Source organism: Pecten maximus, chromosome 12, assembly GCF_902652985.1.
Source record: "Pecten maximus chromosome 12, xPecMax1.1, whole genome shotgun sequence".
Taxonomy (NCBI): Eukaryota; Metazoa; Mollusca; class Bivalvia; order Pectinida; family Pectinidae; genus Pecten; species Pecten maximus.
The window spans coordinates 4,786,197-4,803,223 of record NC_047026.1 but is presented as its reverse complement, the minus strand read 5'-3'; the positions used below and the strand labels follow the sequence as shown (position 1 = coordinate 4,803,223).

Here is a 17,027-nt window from a genome sequence, read left to right as displayed (position 1 = left end):
GTTACCACTTTGCCACCCGACCACCTAAGGCTGATGTGGCGCCTAGGGCAGAGGGAGTGGGGTCCAAAAATAGGAATTTTGTTGAAATTGTATCTAAAAATCCTTCTCCGTCTTAACTTTTGGTTGGATTACATCCAAATTTGTTGTTAAACATTTTTGGGGGAGGGCACTCATAACTTGTTTTTGTGTAAAAGGGAAACTTAGCCAAAAGTTTGCTTTAAAATGCTACTCCTTAAAAAATGCAACCAAATTTGGTTTGAAACTTCATAAGGGGACAGCAATCATATTTGTTTGAACGAGGCTTTTTAGGCCCCTGGGGACAGAGGGATGAGGCCATAAGAAGGGGTCTTAGCCAATTGATTAAAATACTACTCCTTCTTATAATGCCTTAATTGATTACAACCATATTTAGTATGAATCATCATTGGCTTAGGGCAATCCTTATTGATATCATCATAGTATCTACTTTCATTTTATAAAAACCATATCATACACGCTGCATGGTTGATGTTTGTATCTTTGGACTGATCAGGAGGAAGATTAGGAGGAGCGATATTGACGAAGAGAAAGGCGTAGCCTAGTAAATAGAGGGAAATACATTCCAGAGTGTCTGCCTATTCCAGTGGACCGTAGGGACTGTCACCAAATAGCCGACCATGAATTCACGGTTTACTTAACTTGAATGGAAAGATGGCCGTCGACTTGACACTGATACTTGTCGATGCAGAAAACAACCATGGGGAGCAGGAAAGGAGAAATGGTGTGAAAAATTAGACAAGTAAATAAGTTTTTTTACCATACATGTATATTTGTTAACACCAAACCCTGAAATTGTAGTCCGCCACGATTTCTGTGTAGTAAACAGACATTTTCTTTTGAAAAAAATGTCCTCGATCGTGTCCGATTAAGAAAATTCATCCCTTTTCAGAGTTTCGAAGCTGCTTTTGAAAGAAATATACTATTTAGGTATGATTTCATGATGTCATTTTGAAGGTAACTATCTTAACTTTTGATTAAGACTATCGCCATTGAAAAATCTTTCTTATAAAATTTTGACGACACTTTGAACGACATATCTACTGTCCCTTTATAACGCATGCGCAGTCACGTGACCATTGAAGCCGTACAGTGCCTTGTGTATCGTTCCATTGTAAAATATTGATTTCGGTTATTGTATGAAATGTAATTTACTCATATTATTGTACAATGCTTCTTCATGTACTTTTCTCGCTTTACTTTTACATTTTAAATTGATCACCATACCATAGCAAAATATTGATATTCATTTCTATTTTTGTTCCCATGCACTGCCAATATCTTTCAAGCTATTGCTCTACATGTATTCAATGTAGTTTTTTCATTGTGCACAAAGTGTTTGTACTGTTGTTATATCAATAACTACTCTTTAAAGCAGATGACTGTATGAATAAACAACTGTGAAATCTCATAAAACAAAAACATCGGTGTTGTATGTACTGTCGTCTAGAAATGACTAAAATGTAGCCAAAACTGTATGAATTGTATAGACAAAATACAAAAAAAAAGTTGTATCGTTAAGGCAACCGGTTGACTCATTCTCGATGCAATCCCTTGTAAAGAGAACACAGTGCATTAGTGACACAGCTATAAATAAAGATATAGAGCCCAATAGGTTCAATTATTTTTTATGCTTGGTTTAATGGTGTGGCCGGAAATACAGACAGATTTCTCAATTTTTGCTAGAGTTACCTCTTCATTTTAAAGCCTTCTAGGTGTCCTACACTAAATAATCAAGATTTTTACCATTAGGGCAACGAGAAAGCCAAAGACCTACGAGGTCATTGGCCTATTGTCTTTTCGCTCTGACCAGCGGTCTACGTATTATGTCCTCTACCAAACTGTATCACTTGTTTAATTTGGCCTTGGAAACATTACATGTTCCCCGGTTTCACGGTTACGTTGTAATATAAATTTCCATATTGTATTCTCTAAACAGTTTCATATATGTCTTATTTTCAGGTTAGCAACTGGAACGTTCCTCTTTTTTTTAGATAACTGAACAATAGCTGATAGTTCAATGCATCAATGTTTCAATTGTCATTTTTACATATTAATATTTAAGTACATACATAAATTGCACAACGTTGCACGAAGTGCGTTGTACGATGAGCGCACGATATGAGCACTATAAAATAAGTGTTCAAATTGTATCGTACATCGTGCAGGCTAATTAAGTGCGGAGGCTATCGTGGTTGATATAAATTCAGGAATTTATTACAATCAATGTTTAAACTTCGAAACGGTTTTGATATAGATATTTTACATACAGTTTCTGTAATATCATTCATTGAAATTTATATGTAAGCGTAAGTTATGTTTGTCAAAGCACCGGTTTGTGATAAGGCAGTGCTCTGGTCCATGACCTTGTATATTATCATTCGCCATCGAGGCGTGAAGTGTGTAGTGTCACACAGAGAAGCCATATCAAATACTCCTTTGCATATATACACTTTAAGTGCAAACATAATCAACGAAACAGCATTCGTCATGTTAAGATATATTAAATTTGATGACTCCATGATATGATCAACAAACGGAGAGTAATTCCTTTGAAAGGTTTATAATGCATTTCAAATTAATTTACTTGTAAGTTTACCTTGTTTGTACCTGTGGTAAATAAGACACTGACTATAATTGGTTTGCGTACCAATCCACACATTTCTTTATCCTCAAAACCATGGGAAAATACACCTGCCGCATTACAATTTATGATACCAACCGACATTAATTATTTGTGTTAAGGAAAAAGAGGATTAAAGGAAATATGTACTATAAATATAATTTCTGTAAAGGTCTATGCATTAAATCAAAGTGTCATATTTAATTTCAAACTTAATACACCAATTAAAATGTGATTATTATCTACCTATATATATTTACGTCCCTGATACGTGATTCCGTAATTTTTGACATTCCTCAATATTGATCGTCCGATCTGGTGCGCATGTTTAGCACTGTTGGAATAAGTTTTGTTATATAAGTATGAACTGTAAGACTATGTTCCTCATCCCTGTCCATGATCATATAGCTTTGTTTTAAAGATAACTTATATATGATCTGCTGTACATTTCAGACTTATTTTAAAATAAGAGACTTAGGGCTGAATGTCAGCCGAAATAAGACAAAAAATCAAGAGGTCTACTTGGTTTAAGTTTATCCTTTAATAGACGAAGAAGAAGAAGAGTTTATTTTTAGATATTATATCAATACGTTTTCCTGATTACGGTACATTTCATCCCTTACCTCCTCATAGCTGCTCGCCCGTCTATTGTAATGCACTTCCGCTTTATTAGCAAGTTGGTCGTATTTGCCTGCATCCATGATATCCAAATAATTCACTTGTATTCCAGGTGTATGAAGGTGTCTTGAATAAGGGAGTTACATTAAAGCTGATGTGCTATGGTCCCTTTACACACATACACTAATGGTCGACAAGTAAACATCAACGAATACAGGTGTACCTGCTACGCATGACTAATTCTTTTTCGTGTCTACGGTAACCAGCTGGTAGCACAAGTCGGAGGGTGAGATCGAGATCGTTAGAAACCGTGGTACGAGTTATTAGGAAAAAGTATATTTAAAGTCGAATCTATATTAAGCGACCACTCAAGTGAAGTTGAAAAACGATCATAAAGGCAAAAGGTCTCTTAATAGAGACTGTATCTTGGAGTTAATAAATATTCATCAGCTTTTTATTCACTTTATACATTTGAAATACTGATTTATAATATATATAAAAAATAAACCATCCATTTGTACATAACAATAAAAATGTTGGGTTTTTGTTTGTATTCATTTTTTATTATTATATATAATGTACATGTATATCTAATTCATATAAAACCGTCGTAGTGATGATGTTTGCTTCTGTATATTTAAACGTCCTGTCACCACAAATTAATTCAAGGACGGCCTCAACTATGTATGGAATATTTGTGTGTTGTGAGTGAGAGCCTTGGGAATTGGTAATAATAAACGAAATAATAAATATCCGGTGAAGACGACAAGTTACTTACAGCGTGGCGATTTGCATGATTTCCTACTTGGGCCACACCAAATTAGTCAGTTATTCGTCGGGAATCCCGCTCCGAAAATGTCCATGTTCAGAAACAAATAAAAACAAATTTTGCCGCGCACCTCCGAAAAAACCAGCATATATGATTCCGATAAATAATAATAAATAATGGATTATAGAAACCACAGGGGAAGACGAGATAAATAGGTAAATTGGAATATGTGGCCTGTATCTGTTGGGATAAGGAAATTCAATATCATCAGAGGTTTATTCCATACAGTTTGTATGTTAAATTTTATTCAATTAGAATATAAATGCCTATTCTGTCTTTTTGCTTTAAATATTGTTTTACCTATTTTAAAAGGTTAGAGTATTCTCTTCATAAAACAAAATTAATACTAATCTAAGGTAGCTGCCTCTTTGTTAAGCATTGAGATTGTAATATGTAATGTGTTATAGTATGTCCATGTTTGTATACCATTGTGTATGTTACTGTTTTGGGAGAGAACTTATATAGGCTTTACCTGCTGTCCAATCCTTTTGTCCTTATGTGTCAATAAAATGTTTTTGAAATTGAAAATAAATAGGTCCACAACTAAATAAATAATACAAGAAACCGACTTCGGGCGTACTTTTAGATTTAATATGAATGTTTTGATAGTAAGTGTATATAGGGAGTGCAGCTGCTAACATTATTTTGACATTTGGTCTTATCCAACCAGGTAAGCGATACAGGCCCCCATGGGCCTCTTGTTAAGTTTAAGGTTGTTTAGGATATATATTACAATAATATCAATTATAGAACTTCCCATCATTTCAGTATTTTAATATAAACTTTCAGCTAATATTATGTTGGTGAAATAGGGACAAAGTATAACATACAACAAAATATATTAGCATTTGACTAAGTCTGACAAAAGTTTCATTAATTTCAAATACAAAGCATATAATTTTCATAATAGTGTCAGGAATATGAGAAAGTTTTCTCACTTGATTTTGTATAAAATTATCTTTCAAGATAAAAAAATCTTCATGAAAATAGTTTGTATCATATTATAGTCTCCTTGTGATAGGCCGGAACTTTTGCCGATTTATAGTGCTACCTCACTGAAGCATACTGCCGAAGACACCCAGCAGCACACCCCACCCGGTCACATTATACTGACAACGGGCGAACCAGTCGTCCCACTCCAAATATGCTGAGCGCTAAGCAGGAGTAGCGACTACCTTTTTTGAAGACTCTGGTATGTCTCGGCCAGGGGACAGAACCCAAAGCCTTCCTCACAGGGGTGAACGCTCAACCAAAGGCCAAAATAGAGGCACTTTCAAGGGAAACATTAGGAAGAAGAAAGTTGCTAAGAAAGAAGAGAAAAGATAAGATCCCAAATTTAGTCGCCTCTTACGATCTTGCAATGGTACAATTCTTACGCCCTTCATGCAGAGTTACAGGTCAAGGTAATCCATTTGAGCAAACTTGGAAGCCCTTCATCCCTGCATGCTACTGACCTAACATTCGGTCTTTGGGCCTTATGGTTATCAAGAAGAAGTTGTTTAAAGAGTTTAGATTATTTGACTCCTGTGACCCTTAATGACAACATCAGTGAGGTAGCACTATAAATCGGCAAAAGTTCCGGCCTATCACAAGGAGACACCGCAGCCTCCCAAAACACACATACCCAATCACCACACGCATGCATGTCGCACGCACGGGAGGCCGTCCTTAAATGACCTTAGCTGTTAATAGGACGTTAAACGAAATAAACCAAATCCCATAAGGGGTCACGTCGGGGTGACCTTTTGGATTAGCCAATCAAATGACTACTTCCAGAATCTTGGAAGTGAATTTTATGTGTCCGAATTAGCATGACTAGAGTTCATAGCTTGCATAATCTGTCAATTTGTTTCAAAGTTATTTCGTCCCAGAAAGCCCATAAAGCTACATGTATATACATGCTGTGCCGAAATGGTTTGCTTCAGGTGCATGCTGTGACGAAATGGGTTGCTTCGATGACATCGACAAATCGACAATTCGCCCTGAAAGTGAACTATACATATCTCAGAGGTCATCAGAACGTGACCCCTTATGGGATGTTGTTAGATGTTTATGTAACGTAGTGTGAATGACCATCTTGATTTTATTTAGATTGATTACAGCTGTGGTGTTAAGCTTGCATCAAGGAAAGATAGAACATTTACAGAAACAATTAAAGAAATGTTAAACATAATGTAGTGAAAACGGACTCAAGCGCGCCGGTGACACGGGTCAGCGTGCGCGAGCGGCTCACGTGCGCACTTAGAAAGAAGAGACTAGAAATTAGACAACGCAATCTACACCACGAGGTAAATTCGTAAACAGAAAAGCTTATCTAGCAAGACATCCCGGTAAAACGGTGCATACGTCGCTGGAACCCCCCCTACCCACGGTTAACCCCGGTATAGGAAGTAGGGAAGTGACCACCCGTAACAAGGTAAACGGTAAGCTGTCCTCGTGAACCACGCATTGACACTTCAATGGCGACGAGGTAAAACTCGACTGACGGGGCCACTCTCCATCTCGGAAGTTCTGTCAGCAAGCGTGCAGGATTAGAAACCCTGTCATGCGCTAGGTTTAATTGTTGTGATTTTAGTATTGGATTTGTATATCTTTTAAGAACTTTGGGGATAGTTTTTATAACCATATCAGGCTATCACTATTTTTTGTTTGTTTCTTCAGCGAACTTTGTCGATATTTTTTTTTAGGGGTAGCTGCGTGCGCCACGTATGTGACGTCATATCCCCTGCAGCATTGTCTTCCGGTTTTTCGGCAGATATGTAAACAAACATCCCCACGTGTTTCTAAATTGATACTTAGGTTTGATTTGTTGGTTTAATATACAATGTATCAACCTGATTTTGTGAGCAGCTCTCATCGAACGACACTGTGTGTTACATTGTTTGTGTGTTCATTTATTAATTTTGTGGCCGGTTGCTGGCTAGAATTTTGATACATTATTTCAATACACAGGTGTCAACTGTGTGTTACATTGTTTGTGTGTTCATATATTAATTTTGTAGCCGGTAACTGGCTAGCATTTTGATACATTATTTTAATACACAGGTGTCAACTGTGTGTTACATTGTTGACCGGTCTCGGTTTACAATTTATGTACCAAGATAATATCTTACCAAGATTTAATATTGTTTTCCGGTTTTCGGAGATATTTAATGTTGACCCAATTACATGTCCAGGTTCTTGGATATGTGTTATGTTGATGCTGTTATGGTTATTTGGGGATTTAATTCATTTCTACTTGCCTCACGTCTGCATCTCCAATAATATTAAGATTCCCAGCTGCATTTACGTTTCCTTCAGTACCTAACCTTATTTGCCCTGGTACAGCAAATATGGCTTTTAAGATCAATTGGTGTAAGGAACGTGAATTACTTTCATTGCCGGATGTTGGAAAGAAAGTAGCTGCCAATATCATGGACTACCGGTATACATACGGTAATATTACCAGCCATAATATTGGGGATATACCTAGAATCCGTCTCACGGACAGGTTAATGGAAGCGATTGATTTTGCCCCCAATCCACATTTGTCCAATGACCAGGATTCAGGTCAACCATCAAGTAATGTAGGGAGGGATCCGTGCAAGACTGTTGAGCAGCGGCCTGCAGACGAAGCGGCGTGTACTCAGGAAGCTATTAAGGAAGTGCTTCGGCTGATAGAGGAACGACAAGGTGCCCTCTTACCTGAGTCATTCCGAGCGCAGGGAGCTAGTGCTCAGCCGGATTACAGGGAGTCAGAGGAGGAATGTGTTACTCCACGCCGGTCAATGAGGAAAACTGAGCCCAGACATAGGTACGGTACACGGTCCCGAGGTCGCCTTAGTGAGGATTCAGATGAGGACTATGCCCACACCCGGCGAAGGCGTGGCAGGCAATCCCGACCAAGTAAACACCGTAAATACTTTCGCGATGAGGAAAGTGACGACGATTTGTCATTTACTGCCCCATTACGAAGCAGCAAGGGGAGACCACCCATCCTGCCCAAACATCTAGAGTTTGATGGTCGGTCAAACTGGTCCCTTTTTAAGCAAAAATTTACACGGTATGCTGATGCGGCGGGCTGGACGATTGAAGAACGGAGAGATGCCTTATGCTGGGGGTTGACAGGGAAGGCTGGCGATTTCTACCACCTGTTGACGGAGATGAATTCCTCAATGTCCTATCGCAAACTGATTCCTGGGTTCGACAAGCGCTTCCAGGCCTCAGAGCTTCAGGAAACTTTGCAAGCCAAGTTTCAAATGGCTAACCAGGACCTGGATGAGACACTGCATGATTGGGCAGACCGGGTACTCGGTCTAGCTGTCAAGGCTTACAAGGACTTACCAGAATCCTGGATTAGGAAGCATGCCATAATGCGGTTTTGTCTGGGCTGTAAGGAGAGGGAAGCCGGAAAGCATGCCTGCATGCAAAAGCACAAGACCCTTGAAGATGCTATTGAAGAGATCGAGTGGTATAGGTGTATCCATCATCCACAAGATTCCAAAAAGAAGTCCCGCTCGGAAGCACTACCAATATATAGGACGCAGCATTATGAAGACTCGTCAGCGTCATCGGATGAGGAAATAGATGTACGGGAGGTGCGCCGGTTTGCGGGTGCACCACGTAAGGAAAAGAGGACTCCCTCACAGACAAAAACGCCTCCGATCTCTTCCATCTTGAAGAAATCAAGTAATTCTCCTACGCTGGAGCAGAGGGTAGCTTCTTTGGAGGGAGGTGTTTCATCCTTGCAGTCTCAACTATCCCAGCTCACCCTCAGGATGGATGCACAAAACAAGGACATTGGAAGCAAGTTTGACATGCTTCTCACGGAATTCAAATCCCGGGGACGGAGTCGTAGCCCATCACCTAAGCATAGCAATTGCTTCAAGTGCAATCAACCTGGGCATTACATGCGAGACTGTCCAGAGGCTAAGAAGGAGGTTACCTTTAAAGAGGAGGGATCTTTAAACATTGTGGGGTTGGAGAAGAAGGACGATTCCTTAACCCAATAAAGCACCAAAGTCCTTCCAGCACTGTCCCAACTCAACAGCCAGATACAACAGTCTCTTGGGCTCAGGAGGATCTACCCATACAAGGGGTGCAGTCCATGGAGTCAGCTGTCTCATCGGATAAAGAGGACAATGGCAGAGATGAAGATTTGGATGTCATGAGAATAAACAAGGTTAAGTCCAATTCCCTGTACCATACCACAGTGCGGGTAGGAAATGTGACGGTGGATGCTATTGTTGATACAGCCGCAGAGTCAACCATCCTTTCAGACAGGATTTATCAAATGATGGACCCCAAGCCTCCAACACTGTGCAAAATGAAAGTCCTCACGGCAGCGCGGGATATGTCTATGACAGGACTTAAGATAGGACCGGTAAAACTCAAGATTGGGGCTTCTGTGTATAATGAGGTCATTCACGTTGCTCCTATTGAGGATGATATGCTCCTGGGGTTTGACTTTCTAATTCGTCAAGGAGCTCATATTGACATGGAGAATCATCTGTTAAAGGTTGGTTCCACCACTACCTCTCTCAGGGTTGGTAACAGCGAGGGTTTACCCAGAGTGAGTAGGGTCTCTGTAGCAAAGAGACGTATGATACCCCCACGTTCAGTGGCACGGATAAAATGCCAGCTGGATAAGGTCCTCCCAGATTATGTTGTGGAGGCAGAGTAAAATCCCCGATGGGTAATTCCCAGGTCAGTGCACCGGAGCTCGGATAGCCCAACAATCTGTGTGGTTAACTTCTCGGATAAATTTACTGTGCTCAAGAAGGGTAAAGTAGTCGGAATGGCTACAGGAGTAGAGATTCTCCCGGAATATGACGCGGAGAAACCCACTCTGGACATTAGTGAGGTGGAGGACCCTAAAGGCCATGATGACAAAGCAATTCCAGAGCATGTGAAGGATATGTTGACCCGGTCGCGGGAAAACTTATCTGAGGAGCAATGTCAGAAATTGACATCGGTAATCTGCGAGTTCCAGGATGTGTTCGCTTCCCACATGTTCGACATAGGGGCCTTTAAGGAAATTGAACATCGAATCGATACCCAGGGAGCACCGTCGGTGAAACAGCGGATGAGGAGGACCCCTATCCACTTTGTGAAAGAGGAGGAGGAGGAGTTAAACAAGATGCTGCAGGCAGGGGTTATCCAACCATCTGTCTCTGAATGGGCGTCAGCTCCAGTCTTAGTCCGGAAACGTGATGGGTCGGTTCGGTATTGCATCGACTACAGAGCTCTAAATAATTTGACGTTGAAAGATGTATACCCTTTGCCTCTAGTTGAAGACTGTGTGGATACACTATCTGGAAATCGGTGGTTCTCCAAGCTCGATGCAGTATGGGGCTATTGGCAAGTGAAAATTGCAGAGGAAGACCGAAAGAAAACTGCCTTTATTACCAAATATGGACTGTTTGAATTTGTGAAGATGCCATTCGGTCTATGTAACTCACCAAAAACTTTCTCTAGAGTCATGAACTTAGTGCTGTGTGGCCTCAATTGGAGGACTGCCCTGGCCTTTCTAGATGACATAGTGATTCTAGGCAAAGATTTCGGAGATCATCTTAAGAATTTGGTAGAGGCGTTGAGCAGGTTCCAGTATTACGGAATAAAACTCAAACCCAACCAGAATGTTGATTTCGTATTGGATACCGATGCATCGGACGAGGCTATAGGAGGGGAACTTCTGCAAATAGTAGATGGGGAGGAAAGAGTGATAGCATATGCCAGCTTTGCTTTAACCCCGGAACAGAAGCGGCACTGTACTACACGGAAAGAGCTGCTGGCCATTGTCCGGTTAACACGGCAATTTCGACATTACCTCTTAGGCAGACCTTTTAAGGTAAGAACCGATAATAATAGTCTTACTTGGCTGTTACGGTTTAAGCAGCCTCAGGGTCAGTTGGCACGATGGATAGAGGAGTTGAGCCAGTACAACATGGTTCTGGAACACAAAAAAGGTAGTTTGCACACAAATGCAGATGCATTGTCCAGGATGTCTGCAGAGGTCAGCCATTACATCCATGGGTCCCGGCTTGAGGATCTGCCTTGTGGTGGTTGCCTTTATTGCCAACGAGCTCATGATCGATGGGGCGAATTTATAGAAAATGTGGATGATGTGGTCCCCATTGCAGCAAAGGGTCCGGTAAATCAAGGCCAGGAAAAGATTTCCCCGTCAAAGACCTGGGACCCTGGTGGAACAGAAGATAAAACTCCCATATACATTGAGGTGTGCTCACGGTTGTGTCAGGTGCACACACTGACCGAAGAGGGGGAGGTGGTGTCCTTTGTGCAATCCGCGGAGGATAGAGAGATGTGCTGGGGTTTTTCCCGAGAGGAAATCAGACGGGAACAAAGCACGGATCCTGATTTGACGCTGGTGCTGAATTGGATCCTAAAACAGGCGACACCGGCTAACGAAAGCTATTTCTTTCGAGCCCTGCGTCCAAGTTTTATTGGATAAACAAGGAACGATTGAGAGTGAGGGAAGACATCTTATTTTTGAAAGAAAAGGATTGCGGGATCCAGAAGCTTGTAGTGCCAAAAGGTCTGCGGGGCACTGTTCTGCATCTTCACCATGATCTGCCATCTGCCGGGCACCAAGGTATCACACGGACACGAGAAAGAGTGAAGGAGAAGTTCGCCTGGTATGGTCTTAGTCAGGATGTTGAGAGGTTTGTTACTACCTGTGAGGTCTGTAATAGGAGTAAGAAGCCAAATCGACATGGCCGATATCCTCTAGTGAGACACCATGCGGGAGCTCCGATGGAAAGGGTTCATATCGACTTCCTGGGGCCGTTACCAAGAACAGAAAATGGGAACGAGAACATTTTGATGATGGTGGACCAGTTTACGAAATGGGTGGAAATTATTCCTACGTCCTCTCAGACAGCTGAAGTCACAGCCAAAGCGGCGGTAAACTCTTTCTTCTCAAGGTTTGGGATGCCATTCCAGTTGTTTTCTGACCAAGGACGAAATTTCGAAAGTGATCTTTTTACTGCCATATGCGATATTCTGCGCATCCATAAGGCCCGAACGTCTCCATATCGACCATCCTCCAACGGACAAGTCGAACGTTACAATCGGACTCTGATGGACGCAGTCAGGTGTTTCGTTGGTAACCGACAAAAAGACTGGGACGTCTTACTTCCTCAGCTTGCGGGAGCAATGAGATCGACAGTAAACCGGAGCACGGGGCAGACACCAAATATGATGATGTTGGGCAGGGAGGTTAATCTCCCAGCAGACCTTATGTTCGAGTCCTGTAATACTCCCCTTCAACAGGGGGTTGCACCCTATATTCATCGATTAGTAGGCGCTTTGCAGGAAGCTCATCATATAGCTAGACAGAAATTGAAGGAGACACAGCGCCGGATGAAGAGGAACTATGACCTCAGGGTATTGAAGCGGTCTTATCAGAAAGGAGATATTGTCTACATCCTGGATAGTGGGGCAACTAAAGGCAGATGCAAGAAGTTGTGCCCTCCCTGGAAAGGGCCCGGTATAATTGTGGAAAAGATCACACCATACTTGTTTCGGGTTCAGCTTAACAATAAGGTCTTGGTCTTAAACCACGATAAGCTCAAGCCTTGCAGGGACCGCCAAATGCCTGCATGGATTAACAATTTCACATCCAATCTTCTGGTGGGTAACGAGGCAGAGGGTGAAGTTGATACGGAGGCAGATGATGAGGCTTATTGTATTTGTAGAAAGCCATGGAATGGTCAATTTATGATACAGTGCGACTACTGCGGGGAATGGTACCATGGGTCATGCATCAATATTGCCCCTTCCGATGCCCTGGATATTGACCGGTTCAAGTGTTCTTCTTGTAAGAACAATGTGGTCACTCAAGCATAGTTTCTCTCTTTCTGTTCTTCACAGGTGAAGGCATGGCGTACGGAGGCAGATGGACTGAGGTGATGTCTAAACACCTCAAGACAGTAGAGGATGCCACCCGAAAAGGTGACACCCTGGACCCTCGAGATGTCATGAGCCACCTGTATAGGACCAACATCTCCGATCGTAGGATGAAGGAAGCGGTAATGGGGCAGGTCAAGATCGCCATCAAGAAAGGCAGGCGGGGTTGGCTAAGGCGCATGGCAGAGGAGGCTCGCAGCGCTGGATTGTTTACAGACGACTGGATTGAAGGTAACATCTTCAAATTACAGGGTCGCCGTCATCGTCGTGACAATCGCCGAGAATCCATCGCGGAGCAGGCGGTGTTCGAGCCTGTGAGGGACTATCGGCTTCAACAGGACCCGACACTCCCAAAATATGTTGAAGAGGTTAGCGCTCAAGATGGCCCGACTAGGTTGGATCAGCGCTCCTACAGAGATGCCTTAATGGACTGCCCTAGAGAAGAGAAGAGATCGTCTCCGGAAAAGTATTCGTCGGACGTGTCCAATCATTCGGGAGGGGACTACCAGGAGGAGTTGGCCGGCGAATCTTCAAGGGAGGACCTTTGTGTTGACAATCAGTCAACCGGTGAGGGTCAGGATTCCCAGTTACGGGGAGGAAGCTCGGAAGGCAAGGATTCCCGGTTCTCGGGAAACACAGACACGCAACGTGTCATTGTATTAATGCCTGCAGAGAGGGACATGCCGGATCAGGGCAAGTCGCAGAGGGGTAGCCCCCGTTATCAGCGACAGTTTAGCTCTCGGCTAAGGGGCTCGGATTCGAGCAGGGGGAGGAGTATGGCACGTTTCTCACAAAAACGGAGACCCTCCCCGAGGAGTTCTCAACGGAACAAAGGAACCTATTCCACAAGAGAGGCAAGGTCTCCGACCCCACGTATACAGAGTACGAGGGGAGCCGGACCAAAGGTTCATTCAGTCCGGGTACGGACAGATCATCAGCAAAGTTCGGGGGTTGGACAAGTACCAGTACGAACTAGGGAAATATGGAATTCGTCTTATTCCCGTAGGAAGAGCGTCATCCGTTGACAGTGGACCTACACCGGACCCGGTATTCGTGTCTGGCCATGTTTGCTGTATGCACTGTGGGGCCAACAGCAGGGCTGCAAGACCTCTGTGATTGGATCAACCGATACAGGTTCATTGAGCCAGGTTGGAATATCACCGATAGACAGAGGGAGTTGATGGTAGGACTGTGTGAGGAGCAAGGCTGGGAAGTTCCACAGGATTTCAGCTTGTCCCCAATAAACTCTCCCGCTGCACTCCTGCATTGGAGGTGCCTGAAAGCTATTGCCAATCAGATAGCTAGGGGGACGATGAAAGAGCTGAGGGAAAGGTTCACCTTTACCTCTGAACAGGTTCTTGTGGAGCCGGAAGCTGAGGTCCAGGATACGGCTGGTGTCGACGTGAAGGATCCGATAGAGGCCATGGAGATGTCATCAGGACTTCGGGTAGCCACCGGTAGATCGGCAGAGGACCCGGGGTTAGAGCATCAGAATCCTGCTGGGGATTCGTTGGAGGACATATCAGTACCAGAGTCCAAACCTGTGATGAGCGCTTTCGATAGCCATTTCCATCTGGATAGGATACGAAGGTACCTGAAGCTTCACCATGATGCGTCAGTGCATGATGTACTAGCAGCGGTGCCAACAACACCAGGGGAGTACCAGCTAGAAGTCTCGGGAGGTGTCGCGGTATACTGCGACCCTGAAACCTACCCATCAGTCGACGAAATATCTCGATTAGTAGAGGAAGGCTTTAAGGCGGTGATTGGAGTCCATCCTAAGCACTGCATTTCCAAGGTTGACAAACAACGCCTGGTGGACTTGCTGGTGGTACCTGGAGTGGCTGGACTCGGTGAGGTCGGTCTCGATCACACCTGTCGGCCTGATACTTGGTATCCTCAGGAGCAGCTACTCAAGGATCTCCTGTCCTATCTGTGTCCAGGCATGGTACTGGTGCTGCACATCAGGGGAATGAAGAGGGATGCTGCAGGAGTGGAGGCCTTCATGCGCTGCCTGGATATCCTGCAATTGCAGGGAGTATCATCACGCCAGAAGATTCAGCTCCACTGTTTCTCCGGTACAGCGAGAATAGTGGAAAGTTGGTTGGAAGTCTATCCAAACACCTACTTTAGTGTGTCGGGCCTGGTGTTTCACTTCAACGATGCCCAGAGAAAGGCTGTCAAGTCAATTCCCCTAGATCGGCTCCTTTTAGAGACAGATGCCCCTTACTTTCCGGTAAGTGCGGAAAGTTCGTGCAGTGCCCCCCACTTAATTGATATCACAGCCAGGAAAGTGGCAGAGATACGGGGAGGCATTACCGTCAGAGAGGTCCTTGGAGCCACAGAGGAGAACGCCCGGACCTTCTTCTGTTAAGCTTGAGTGTGGACCGGTAGCAGGGCCCCCATCTTGATTAGGCCATGCCGGTGTGAGGGTTAGTGCCCGTTCGGAGATGGCTATGGACTTTCCCAAAAAGAAAACGGGGGGGGGGGGGGGGGGGGGGGGGGGAATGTAGTGAAAACGGACTCAAGCGCGCCGGTGACACGGGTCAGCGTGCGCGAGCGGCTCACGTGCGCACTTAGAAAGAAGAGACTAGAAATTAGACAACGCAATCTACACCACGAGGTAAATTCGTAAACAGAAAAGCTTATCTAGCAAGACATCCCGGTAAAACGGTGCATACGTCGCTGGAACCCCCCTACCCACGGTTAACCCCGGTATAAGAAGTAGGGAACTGACCACCTGTAACAAGGTAAACGGTAAGCTGTCCTCGTGAACCACGCGTTGACACTTCAATAATCACCTCATATATGTAACTGGCACGTTGTCATTTTAATTAAGCAAACAACTTTTTTTCATAACCCAATGAAACTAAAAAATATTTGACATCAACGCTTATAATCAATTTTTGAAATCCATTTTCAAAATCAAAACATGTTTTATGTACAATTTAACTGATCTTATAATGGATTCTTTTTCACAAATAAACACGCAACATCAATGGCCGTTTTGTGACGTTACATTTTTCGCGCCATTTTCGGACTTTTTTAATTGTCCACCAATCAGAAAGCCGCATTCTGCGTACAAACAATAGAGAATTAATTATACTACTATATCACGAATATCGAATGAAACGTGTATGTTAAGCCTATTGGGACATCATACAGAAATGTCATCGTGATAACGTCAAGTGACTGTTTTGTTTGCGGAATATTTTCCGTTTTATTCAACATTAGCCAGTCGCAAAGGGAAATAAAATGGAAAAGTTGGGATTCAAAATGTAATTCTTGATTCTCATGCGTTACGTGAAAATATAATCCTACACGCTAGAAAATTCAATATTGAATTAATTAAATTTGTTAAATTAATATAACATGCAACGTATACGCAATTTGATAAGTTAATGACTTTTGATATATGCGTTTGTTTGTTGAGCTGTTCTATCTGTATACTAGATTTCTCGGAGATACAAAACATTTTGACCTTAAACCATTTCGTATGTAGAGCTCACTACGCATGTCCAGCAATCTTAACGGATTGTTCATCAGGTACGCAACTGAGTAACACCCTTCAATCTGCATTTGGCAAGATTTACGTCAGCCAATTGCATTTTGATAATATCGATATACATCAATATATATGTGTTATTTTCCGCAATACAAGAAATAAAAAGACAAAAACAATTCAGTGAAATATGATGTCAATAGGGAAAAACTGCTGTTTGATAAATAATAACCATATAATTTTTCTTTTTCCTTCCAATTTGTGATCAAAATTAATTTATAAACCTCAGTTTCATGGGGCAAATATTTCGCGGTTTTTACTGTCGGACCTTCTAAATTTTGTATTAAATTGTATATCAAACTTTAACCAGATAAATATTCTCATCTTATAAGCAATTTTACACCAAAAATTTAATCAATTCGATCATGAATTCAAATATCACTTTATTAATGTTTTTAATAAATAATTTTGATATAGCGCGGTTAGATGTACTGATGTTATACCGGTATTTA

General features: G+C 42.6%; 1 protein-coding gene and 1 pseudogene across 3 annotated transcripts in view; both read right to left on the bottom strand.

Annotated features, from left to right (window-relative positions):
- LOC117339720 overlaps positions 1 to 17,027 on the bottom strand; it is a 344,709-nt pseudogene that overhangs the window by 28,217 nt on the left and 299,465 nt on the right.
- Positions 1 to 17,027, bottom strand: part of LOC117339633 — a 30,088-nt gene that overhangs the window by 3,872 nt on the left and 9,189 nt on the right. The window contains exon 1 of one of the 3 annotated variants that reach the window (XM_033901331.1): positions 3,283 to 3,535. The exons of 1 other annotated variant lie outside the window; for it this stretch is intronic. In XM_033901331.1, the coding sequence (XP_033757222.1) occupies positions 3,283 to 3,360 (78 nt within the window). In that variant the 5' untranslated portion in view covers positions 3,361 to 3,535. Of the gene's footprint in view, positions 1 to 3,282; positions 3,536 to 17,027 lie in introns of those variants that run through there. One more of the 3 variants, XM_033901330.1, reaches the window with a different exon arrangement.